Source organism: Apteryx rowi, unplaced genomic scaffold (assembly GCF_003343035.1).
Source record: "Apteryx rowi isolate R43461 unplaced genomic scaffold, aptRow1 scaffold_692, whole genome shotgun sequence".
Taxonomy (NCBI): Eukaryota; Metazoa; Chordata; class Aves; order Apterygiformes; family Apterygidae; genus Apteryx; species Apteryx rowi.
Genome location: NW_020450974.1, coordinates 382,415 through 393,634, shown reverse-complemented (window position 1 = coordinate 393,634; position 11,220 = coordinate 382,415). Strand labels below are relative to the sequence as shown.

Below are 11,220 nucleotides of genomic sequence, written 5' to 3'. Positions count from 1 at the left end.
AATGACAATGATGTCAGTATTAATAATTAGAATAAAATACTGAATACTCTATCCAACACACACATAGCCTAACAGGAGACAGTTAATGGGTAAGCAGGTGATTAAGATGATCCGTTGTAACAGGAATTTGTGAGATTACGTAGCTGCTGTAATATTATTTCTGGGTTACCTAAGGTGATCATGGTGTAACTAATGGATTTGTTCCCTAGCATTTTTAAATGTGTCATAGTGCCTAGAGCAGTCGATAACTTATTGCAAGTGAATCTAAATAAAGAGATACAATGGAAACAGTGAAAATGACTGTGCAGAAAAATGCACAAAATGCCATTCCAAAAGCAGACTTTTTCCACAGGTATTTTAGGCATTAGCTTTAATATATAGTAAGGAAAAAGCAAAATGAGCATGATTTTTAGATTTTCTGGGGCTTTTCAGCCACCGGGCGTTGAGCAAGGAGGTTCTGCTGCCTCTGCACAAGGTGCCCCTGTGGCGCGAGGGGCAGGGGGCGGCCGCGCGGCTCCCCGCTGCCCGCCTCACACGCTTCACCTGGCAGGCACCCGCTGCGCGGCGGCCCCTGGGCCGGGGATCCCGCGGGGTAATTTTAGTACTGCTTTTGTCGGGCCTTTTTTCCCACCAAAGGGCGGGGGGAGGGAAAGCCTTGCCGCGGCCGCCGCACGCGGGTGTGGGCGGGCAGCCCTGAGAGGCGAAGGCCGCCGGCGTTTGGCGGGCCCGGCCCGGCCCCCAGGCGCCCTGCGCGGGGCGGGCCTGGCGTCGAGGCGGCTGCTCCGCGCAGGCGACTGGTGCCGGGCGATGCCGGCAGTGCTGGGGCTCCTGTGGGCGCTGCTGGCCGCCGCCTTCCTGGCGGCGCTGCTGCTGGAGCAGGCGCAGGCCCAGGCGCGGCGGTCTGGCGGCGGTGTCGGCTTCTTCCAGGATCTCATCCGCTATGGGAAGACCAAGAGCGACTGCGAGCAGCGGCCCGCCTGGCTCCGGCTCTTCGATGTGCCCAAAAGGTGACGGGGGGCGGGCGTCCCTCACGGCCGCGCGGTGCGGGTGTTTAACGGCCGGGCGGCAGCCGTTAACCGCCTCCGGGTTCGAAAGCGCGCGCGAGTGGCTGCTCCGCTGCGGCCGGCGCCGTATCGCTGTTGCTAACAGCACGCTGCTGTATTCTTCCTAATAAGCCTGGCTCCAGGGAAAGGGCTTCTCCGCTGTGCGGTACCGAGGGACGGAGACTTGGGGCCGCGGGCAGCGCGGAGCCGAGGCCCTGCGGCGCAGCGCCCGCCTCCCTCCTCCCCCCCGGCGCGGCGGCTGCCCTCGGGCTGGCGGCGACAGCCGGCCGCGGGGAAGCGGGGGGGGGGGGGGTGCTCTGACTGAGCTTGCCGGCTGCTTTATGGTGTATACGGAGGCTTTGAGTGGCAGCAGTTTGGGGACCAAAAAAAAGTCAGGTCATTTTTTACCTTAAAAATAGAGATGCATAATATCAAGCATAATCTTTCACTGGACTTGCTGAAGGAAAAGGGGGGTATCGGAGTTGAAAAACGGTGGGTGTTGATGGGTCAGTTTTCAGTGAGTTTATTAGAAAAATGGAGTGGGTCTTTTAGTTCAGCCAACAGTTTTATTAAGCAGGCGGGTGAATCCCTTTCTTCCTCCCTTTTTATCCTTTTGAGGTGCGAGAGCTAGTGAATGTGCGTCCTCAAGCAAATCGGGGATTTCTCACTTCAGAAAAAAAAAAAGAGGAAGGTATCTTCTTACATCATGAGTTCAGGTTCAGTGTCTTTTAGTTTCTCTTGTACATACTACCTTTTAAGCAAAAAAGTCCAAAACAAAGCAGTGGTATACTGCTTTGATTGAAAGTCATGGGAATGTTGTTTCTTAGCCTTTTAATTTCAAGATTTTATTTTATATTCATTTTGAAAATCAGAGCCTGTGTGTGTTATTTGGTTGCAATGGTGTGTTATTTGGTTGCAATGAAAGTCACACTGCTTTAATGGAGCAAGTCAAAATTAAATGTATGCATATAATTTGTAAGATGGACTCTTACAAGCAGAATTATTAATAATGCTGTTTTAGTATTGAAATACTTTATATGAAAATCACACCATTTGTTAGTTACATATCACATTAAAAGGAGAGTTAAACCAACCTTAAGTGCTGTGGACAACCAAAACACTGGAGCATTGTGCCTGTGCAGGAAGAATAGAGCACGGACTTAGGGATATAGACCGGTATACTGTGTGACTCTATGTGAGGCARTTAAGTGCTGTGATTTCTGTATCTGAAGAATAGTTGAAATAGCCTATATTGCTGAGATATTACTTCTTGAATATTTATTAAGTGCTCGTGGTAGGGAAGTATCATGTATTCTTATGCTACAGTAGGAGAAAAAAGGTTTCAATGATTTAAACAGGATAAAATGTAGAAAATAAAGAGCATATGCAACATAGATTATTAATACTCAGTGTATTATTAGAAACACAAGTTTATTTGTGTCCTTTTCAGACCTACTGGGAAGCTACCCACTGAAATTATAATATGGTTAAGTGTTTGGTTCCTGTGAGACAGAATGATTTTCTGTAAGGTTCTCAAAATTCTTCACTGTATAGCAGAGCATGTTGACAAATTGGCTGTTAAAAGGAGCATGTTGTAATAATATGAAGTTTGTTGGAAAGTACTTTGAACTGGAAGATGTATAAAATAGTGTTTCAAATTAGACTTGTAATCTCCAGGACCAAATGAATGATTCTGAAGTATTATATACTTACTCTCTGTCTCTTTCTATTTTTAAATGGCATCTAACAAACTTGCACAGTTAGCCTCAATTTTTTTTGACAAAGTGTTATTCTGTTTTTACAGATGGGGAACTGAGGAACAAAGAAACTTCAGTCACACAGAGTCTGTATCCCCAAAGTTGGAATAAAAGCCTAATCTCTTGAATCCCAGTCCTGCCCAGTACCTGTAAAACAAACTTTCCTGCAAGACTAGATCAGGGAGCTGAGAAGGTGGACTCCTGAGTATAAATACTACTATGCAAAAATACTGTGGGTTTGCTTTCTTAAATCCGTTTTCCATCTTCATCATCTTCCTCCAAAGTTTATTTTTTAAAATGCAGCATAGGATGCTAATAACAGAAAGCTAGTATAACTAGCTGGACCCTGCATAAACAGTCTCTAATAACGCAAAACAAATGTTGTTTCTCTTTTGCTAAAATAGTCACTGAAACAACCAAATTGCTATGAAGACCTGGGATGCTACTTGACCCAGAAAATGTGATCGTCCCCAATTTAATGATCTAGCCTGTAAAGATAACAGTAGGCCATATTCTGCTTATCACTAACGTTTTACATGTGTAGCTTTCAAGCCACATGTTAAAAAAAAGTTACTTAACGCAGCATATTATTCATGGAAAGGTTATAATGTGGTATCTTGGTTATCAAGCTTGTGGTTACAGGAGATTCCCAGGGATCCATTTAAACTCTGGTATCCTCAGTGAAAAGAAGGGTTTGTAAAGGCTTTGTCTTTAATTGCAATGCATTGCAAATGACACATTCTTGAGGTGGGTTCTCATTTGAATAGACCTTTCTCCAACAGAAGTTTCCTACCACCCCTTCTTAGGGAAGATGGTGTCTGGAGAATGTGGCTTTTACAGTGAATTGGTCTTGAGAACTCAACATCTGCAAAATGATTCTGTTACTAGAGTAGTCAACACTATCTGCTGAAAGAATACAGAACATCCTGAAGGTAGCTGTTGAGGCATTTTGTATTTCCATTTATCTGTATCTTTTTTCCAAACAAGCATTGTATTTTCACTAGCCTAGACTTGTTTTCAACTTTGCCATTCCATCTTGTATAATATTATAATTCATTTCAGGTTGGTCTGGCAAATATTGAACACTCCTCTCCTTGAGGGATGACACATGTACTTACTGTAGTGTTGGATTGCTCTCTGTCAGATACATCCCCTGCATAGGTGGGATTTTTAAAAGCTTGCAGGGCACTTTTCAGCTTAGCTGGCAGAGTTTGTTTGCTGGCAACAAAAAGCAACATGCTTGGGGAAAGTTCCCTAGCAAGTGATGAGACAGAAGCCTACCAAGTAACAGGATAGCAGGGAACTTGAAACTTGGAAGTGGAGATATGGTTTTATCAATATACAAATTCTCTTTGTCTTTTAAGTGGAAAATGGCGGAGGGTTAATTTTAGCTGAACTATTGCAAATCAGCAGAGCAAACCTTGCAGTTCCTGTTTGCTTATTAGGAGAGGGAACTGAGAAGTTGTTACCCACCTGAAGGGGCTGCCAGCTGCTACAGGTCAAGTAGTTTTAGTGTGTTCAAGGAAGCTTGTTAGTTTCCGTGTTTCTGGCTTGGCCTCTGCATTGCTGCTGAGAGGGACCTGAGCTACTCTGAGGGAGTCGTTTTGTTTTGTTTCACTAATTGAGGGTGTTGTCCTCTTCCTCCTTACACTCCCCCAAAATACAAGTTTTCTATGGCAAATACAAAATGTACAGGCTTTTTTTGCGAACACGCATGTTCTAGAGAAACAATCCTCTTTGGCTATACAGTTGTATCCTAGTTTTGCACTGATGGAGTTATATTGTCAGCAGAAGGCTGTGAGCATCTTCCACCATATGTATTCATCTCTTCACAGGTGCTGCTAGAGATCCTGATTTTTGTTCATAGTCACAGAGATTTTAGGAGCAAAAGGAAATATCGTATCACCTAGTCTGAGCTGGTTACTATAGGCTCTTTAATTCCATCCAGTTATCTATCTTGATCATAGTATCTTTTAATGATGTGTAATGCACTTTTATAAATGCATAATGGGGCTGGGAGTTCTTTTTCTTCAAAACAAAAGAGCATCTAGTCTTGCCTTGTAATCATCAGGAAATATTGATGATCTGTCCTGTTTTCTGTATGATTCTTGCAGATCTTGAATTTCCAAAGGGGTGAGATATTTTAGCACACAGCCTGAGTAATTATGTCTGGGTTACTTTTACCATTTGCATTTGTCATTCGTAAACTTTAAATACATAATGTAATACATTCACTAGAACTGAAGAAAGTGGGAATGCTGCTAGGGGCAACAGCATGCAAATGCCCATAAAAATTGTTTCAGATGTGCTTTTCAGTTGTATGAATTGCAAAGAAAAAGCTACGTACACTGTAATTATTTGTAAGCATTAAATAATACCTTTATTATGTGTGGTTACTACTTTCTCCTCTTTAGTGCAGTTACTGTTAGTAAGGTAAGCTAAGTCAGAGGTATGCTGCTTGTTGTCCCAGATACCATTTCACTGGGAAAGAAGGTGTTAGGGTTGTTGCTACTTGGTACAACTGGAGTGCCTATTTCTCTAATCATTGATGCATGGGCCAAAAGGGATTCTTCTCCCCATCAGATAAGCATGTCCTGTAGCTATATTTCCAACTAAAAAATGATGAAAACAGTAAATTAATGAAGCCACTTTTTGCTCCCACAGGTGGTTTACTCACTTTTATGTTGTTTCTGTGCTCTGGAATGGCTTTCTGCTGATCTGGCTTATCCAAGCTCGCTTCCTAAGAGGATCTCTCTCATCATGGCTTCAGCACCTGCACCATGCTCTTAGCAGAGCTTCACAGAACGAGGACATAGGCAGGTATTCCAGATACCATGAAGCAGCCATATGAATATGAGAAAGCAGCACCGCCATCCTTTGCTGAGTTTGTATTCTTCATGGGCTACTTCATCAGCTACTCCTAAACTAGGCTCCAAATGACCTTCCAGAAATACCAACTCCCTTTGTCACTATTCAAGGTTGAAATCATTCTCATTTATGAATACAATAACTTCCAGCAGTGCTTTAGTAGACAGGGCCATTAGCACCTTCTAGAAGTAGTCTTGTTCAGTCACTGTGGTCAGCAGTGTCTCAGATATACATGTTTTTCCCAGCGGGTAAACATGGGGTAAAATTCGGGTAAGATTTTGCTGTGAGAAGGGGGAAAATTAGCCCTTTTGGAGCACTGGTGATGTTAGATTTGTACCTATCTGTCCCTAAGTCACTATTTTTATCTGCAAGTAGAAAGTGAATGCTTCTCGGCACTCTTGGTCCTCCTGCTCCTTTGGCTGCACAGCTTTCGAAGACTTGCAGAATGCCTCTGTACCAGTGTATTTTCCAATGGCGTCCTTCATATCGTGCAGTATTGCTTTGGACTTGGTTACTACATTGCTGTTGGCTTAACTGTGCTATGTCAAGTGCCTTCTAATTTCAGGAGTGGTAAGTGCCTACTTAGTTATTATCAAAGATACATTTTTGCTCCCATTTGTTTCCATCATAGCAGATGGTTCATGTGGTTTTGTAGAGGGCTTGTGTGACAGGTATGTTAATTGATGAGATACAAAAATACTTACTGGCATAGTTCAAATTAACTAAATTTCAGTATATCATATAATGACCCAGGAGTGTTTCCCTGCACTCCTGATATAGGCAAAAATACACACGTATATATAATTTTATATTAATTACCACCATTGTTCCCAGAAAAACATACCACCCTAGATACTTTCAGGATCCTTACAGATCAGTTTTGCCATTGAGATACTTCTGCTTTGTGAAGGGAAGTAATAGGTACCGTTTCTCAAATATTCCAGTTCTCACTGGAGTGTACTGTGGAGTATACAACTCCAGCTCTTAAACTGGAGGTTCAGTTTTTTTCATGATGTCTTTCTGCCAACGCATTTCACTGTGTCTCATAAAGCTGCTATTTCTCTTCTGCACAGATGAACTGTGAGCTGAAACATTTCAACTGGTTGTAGCACTTCTCCCATGATTGATTTTTTTTTTTTTTTTTTTTTGAGAAGGTCATTACTAAGTATGTAATTTTAGTGAAGTTTTTAACCACCTCCAAGCATCTTACATCAGCTCTAATATTCTACAGTGATGTTTAAAACAAGCTTCAGATGTCCTGTGTGTAGATAAAGCCTTTTTTTTTTTAATCTGGGCCTGCTTTCTCCTTTCTTCATTTTGTAGATTCTCAGAGATGTTATTTATTGACTTTGTATTAAGGATGGATTCCAACATACGTTTTCTTGAACCACCAAAGTGGTTCAGTGTGCGTGTGTGCGCGTGCGCGCACACATATCTCTTACTGTGAACAAGATAAACAGTTGTGTAATTATATGTTCACCTGAGACATGACAGCATCTTTTATTAGGATGATAAATGTTATAAACGTTGAATATTGAGGTCTTAGACTATCAATCAGGTATCAGTTATACTTCATAGTGTACCTCAAACTACTGGATTGGTAGCTAAATATTTGACTTTTTTATATAGAGTGGTTAAAGGAAAAGAACTATCAGTTAAGCATTTAAGTCACACAATTTAAAAGCATCTTTCAAAGGATTAGATACTCGTTAGTAGAAGTTTTAAGGCAGTAAGATTTATAGTATATGTACAGTGTTTTGGGATGATGCTTGGGAGGGTATTTTCTGGCCCTTTTGTTAATGAAACATATTTAATTCAGGAGAAGAACTTTCTGTGCAGATCTGCTGGTATCACATCATAGGAATTGTGATGTACATTTGGGCCTCGCTTCACCAACACAGATGTCTTGTGATTCTAGCTAATCTTAGAAAAAGCAAATCAGGTAAAGTGTTTCATTACTGTGAACCATTTACTTAAGTAAATTTTCCAGTTTTAAAAATGGCTGTTGCAGTAGGCTTCTGTAGCCTCTAATACCTTAAAACACTTGTATTTTTCAGTTACTGAAGTTTAACTCTCTGTAAGACTTTCAGTGGGTTAAATGAGTCTATTCGGAAAAGAGATTAGATGACTGAATGCAGAGTGTGCGTGTGTCTGTGTGTTTGTGTATTTATAGTTTTACAGAACTTTATATATAAAAATAAAAGTCTAGCTTCCAGTATCCCAAAGACGAGCAGTAATTCTTAGAACTTATGTCACTCCTCTGTTGAGAACTCACTTCTTCTCTATGTGGACTAAAAATAATTTCCTTGATCTGTATTTACGCACACAGCCAAAGCTGGTGTCTTTATTAAGAAGTGCAAAGCTGCCAAATCAGATGGAGGTAGATGATGATAACTTTAATGAGGATGCTGTTCTGTAATTATAGATAGAAAAGTTTGCAGCGCATGCTATTCTGAACTAACTTATCTTTCCATTTGCTTGCAGGAAAGGTCGTAAATCTGAGCCACAGTATACCTTTTGGAGACTGGTTTGAGAGAGTTTCTTGCCCTCATTATTTTGCAGAACTCCTCATATATGTATCTATGGCCATCACACTTGGATTTCACAATGTGACATGGTGGTTTGTAGTGATGTACGTTCTTTTTAGCCAGGCACTGACTGCTGTTTTGTGTCATGAGTTCTATCAGAACAGATTTAGCTCCTACCCAAAACATCGAAAAGCATTTATACCATTTGTTTTCTAGAATATTTCTTTTAAATATCTTTAGTATAAGCTGGGAAACCTTTTCAATAAGGGAACAAGAGATTGATGTTTTACTAAAGCCAAGATAAATTAACACATTTTCTCTAATTCTAGCGTAGAAATTCATGGCTTTAATGATAATCTCATCTGTGTTACTCATGTAGGGAAACGTAAGGTCTCCCCATATCATACAAGCTAAGCAAAGGTCAAAAGATACTGAAGACCTTAAAACTGAAGAGATGCTAACAGGCTTTTATTTTATAATCACACTTTAAGTAAAACACTTCTSTTACGCAGCAAGCCAAAATATGTATACATGAAATCTGGATAGGGAAAGGAGGATGCAGGGAATCATTTGAACTACTGTATTTCATGTCTTGTCTAATATTTAAGCATATTTTTTCTATTCTCTTTTCGTTGGATCACTTCAGATGGAGGCAAATTGTATACTGTCTTTCTGTGCCTCGCTGTTGATAATTATAAAGTAGTGGCTGTTCTTAACTGCAAGCACAAAAAAGGTGAAGAGAGCTGTGATGGAGGAATGACTCATTCTCAGCAGTAGAGATAAACAACAGACCAATCCTCTGCATTATCTCTTATGCATAAAAGTCAGTATTCATTGGTGGAACTTCTTGTTTATTCTTGAACTTGGAAAATCATGGAAGGTTCTCTTTCTAGAGAGAAGAAAATAGTAGAGAATGGTAGAGAATTTGCAGAAGAATAATATTCTCAGTTATAATTCGGTCATACTTATTTAAGGTTATTGGAATCCCTCGTGTGTTACAAAGGGCAGTTATGCATGATGACAGTAACCATGTGGCTACACTGTTTTTTAAATAACCTGTGAGAGCAGATGTAACAAAATACCAGGGAATAAAACACATAGAAACAACTAGCAAACTTGACATCCACAAATCCACAAAAAAGGGCTACAAAGATGATTAGGGGCCTGGAGCATCTCTCATGAGGAAAGGCTGAGAGAGCTGGGCCTGTTTAGCTTGGAGAAGAGAAGGCTGAGAGGAGATCTTATCAATGTGTACAAGTATCTGAAGGGAAGGTGTCAAGAGGATGGGACCAGACTCTTTTCAGTGGTGCCCAGCGACAGGACGCGAGGCAACGGGCACAAACTGAAACACAGACAATTCCATCTGAACATGAGGAAAAACTTTTTCACTGTGAGGGTGACAGAGCACTGGAACAGGTTGCCCAGAGAGGTTGTGGAGTCTCCTTCTCTGGAAACCCGCCTGGACGCGATCCTATGCAATGTGCTCTAGGTGACCCTGCTTGAGCAGGGGGGTTGGACTAGATGATCTCCAGAGGTCCCTTCCAACTTCAGCAATTCTGTGATTCTAGCTGTTAAGTGTTGTAAAGAAATTCTTTGCTGGGAAGATTATATCACTTAGCCCAGGAGTCTTTTGCATTTACCAGTGAACATTTTGGTCCTTCTCATGATACTGGAGCGAATGATCAGTTTGCCTGATACAGCATATGGATGTTGGTGTTTCAGCTTGTTTTCTACTTACATGCATGTATTTAACCATTCTTTTGTATATGAGAAGAATTTAGATATTGAAGTATATCTTGTATTATGGAATATCTAATTAAAAAGGCTATGGTACCTTCTATTTCCATTTTGTGTGTATGTATATATATATTTTTTAATTTGAGAAGTGTTTACAAAACAGTTTGCATGAAATGTTCCTCTTGTGGCTCTCAAACCTCTTTTTATCAAGAATTCTATAGCTTTAGTTCACTGTGGAACATAACCCTTTCTTGGTACCATATAAGGGGGTTGATTGCTGCCTTTTTTTTTTTTTTGCCTTTTTTTTTCCCTGATCCTCAGGAGGCCCCTTAAGCCTGCTTCAAAGCATCTCACCTTTTACCAGCATCCTTTGTCCTGTTTACTAGACTGTTAATTGCTGTCACTGATTCTGTCAAGACATTTGGTTGAAAACTGCTTGAAGCAGATACCTCTTGGGAGTGCTGTACAAATACAGGTGCATCTCAGAGAGCGCATTCCTAACTTTGCCCACAGGGAAAGCATGAGCATATACAGCATTTCTCGGGTTACACAATCTGTCAAGTCTGCTGAAAAACACTGTTTCTGATACTTGCACTTCTAGAAATCTGGATGTGCACAGTGCGTATCATTTGGGCTGCGTGTCCATGCTTTACTTAATTCCTAGGCAGTTTTTTCCTTCTTACACAATTGTGCTTTTAACTCTTCAATATGCTTTCTCTACCCTCAGGCAACTCAAATTCGCAGCAGCCAGACTCGCCTCCTGGCCCAGCGTAGGTGCACTTGCTGGGCTTGCCTGCTGCTCCATAAAAGGCGCGAAGCCCGCCTGCCAGCTTTGTTAAGACTCCGGCGAGAACCACAGAAGGAAATTCACGGCTAGACATTAATACCCGAATTTATGTTTTCCCTTCCCTCCCCACGGAGCCCGCGTGCCCGCAGCGGCGGGCGGAACACGGGATTCGGGGCTTTAGGCTCCGAGCTCGCCGCGGCTCTGACGCGCCCTCGGCGCCGGTGCCTGCAGCCAACCGCCACGCTCCCTCGCCGGCCCGTTAAAGCCGGGCAGCGCGGGGGCGTGGCAGGGGCTCCGCCCCCGCCAGGGACACGTGGGGCCTCGCCTCACGTGACCGCCTTCCCGCGAGCGGGCTCACTCGCCGTGGGGGCGGGGCTGCGGCGGACATGGCGGCGGGGGTGCCCCGTCAGTGGGCGCTGCAGCCAATCAGGGGCGGGCGCGGGAACAGCCACGCCCCCCGCGCCCGGGCGCCGTGTGGGCCGTTGCAGGAAGCCGTTGGG

General features: G+C 42.5%; 1 protein-coding gene across 2 annotated transcripts; it reads left to right on the top strand.

Moving 5' to 3' along the window:
* Positions 1–787: 787 nt before the first annotated feature.
* On the top strand, positions 788–9,412 carry SRD5A3 (steroid 5 alpha-reductase 3). 2 transcript variants are annotated; one of them, XM_026086423.1, is made up of 6 exons: positions 788–1,007; positions 2,848–2,886; positions 5,465–5,616; positions 6,044–6,238; positions 7,488–7,610; positions 8,153–9,412. In XM_026086423.1, exons 1-6 carry the CDS (start codon positions 808–810, stop codon positions 8,410–8,412), a joined length of 969 nt encoding a protein of 322 aa, XP_025942208.1. In that variant the 5' UTR covers positions 788–807; the 3' UTR covers positions 8,413–9,412. The 2 variants fall into 2 exon arrangements, with proteins under 2 accessions (XP_025942208.1, XP_025942209.1); XM_026086424.1 differs by lacking the exon at positions 2,848–2,886.
* Positions 9,413–11,220: the final 1,808 nt, after the last annotated feature.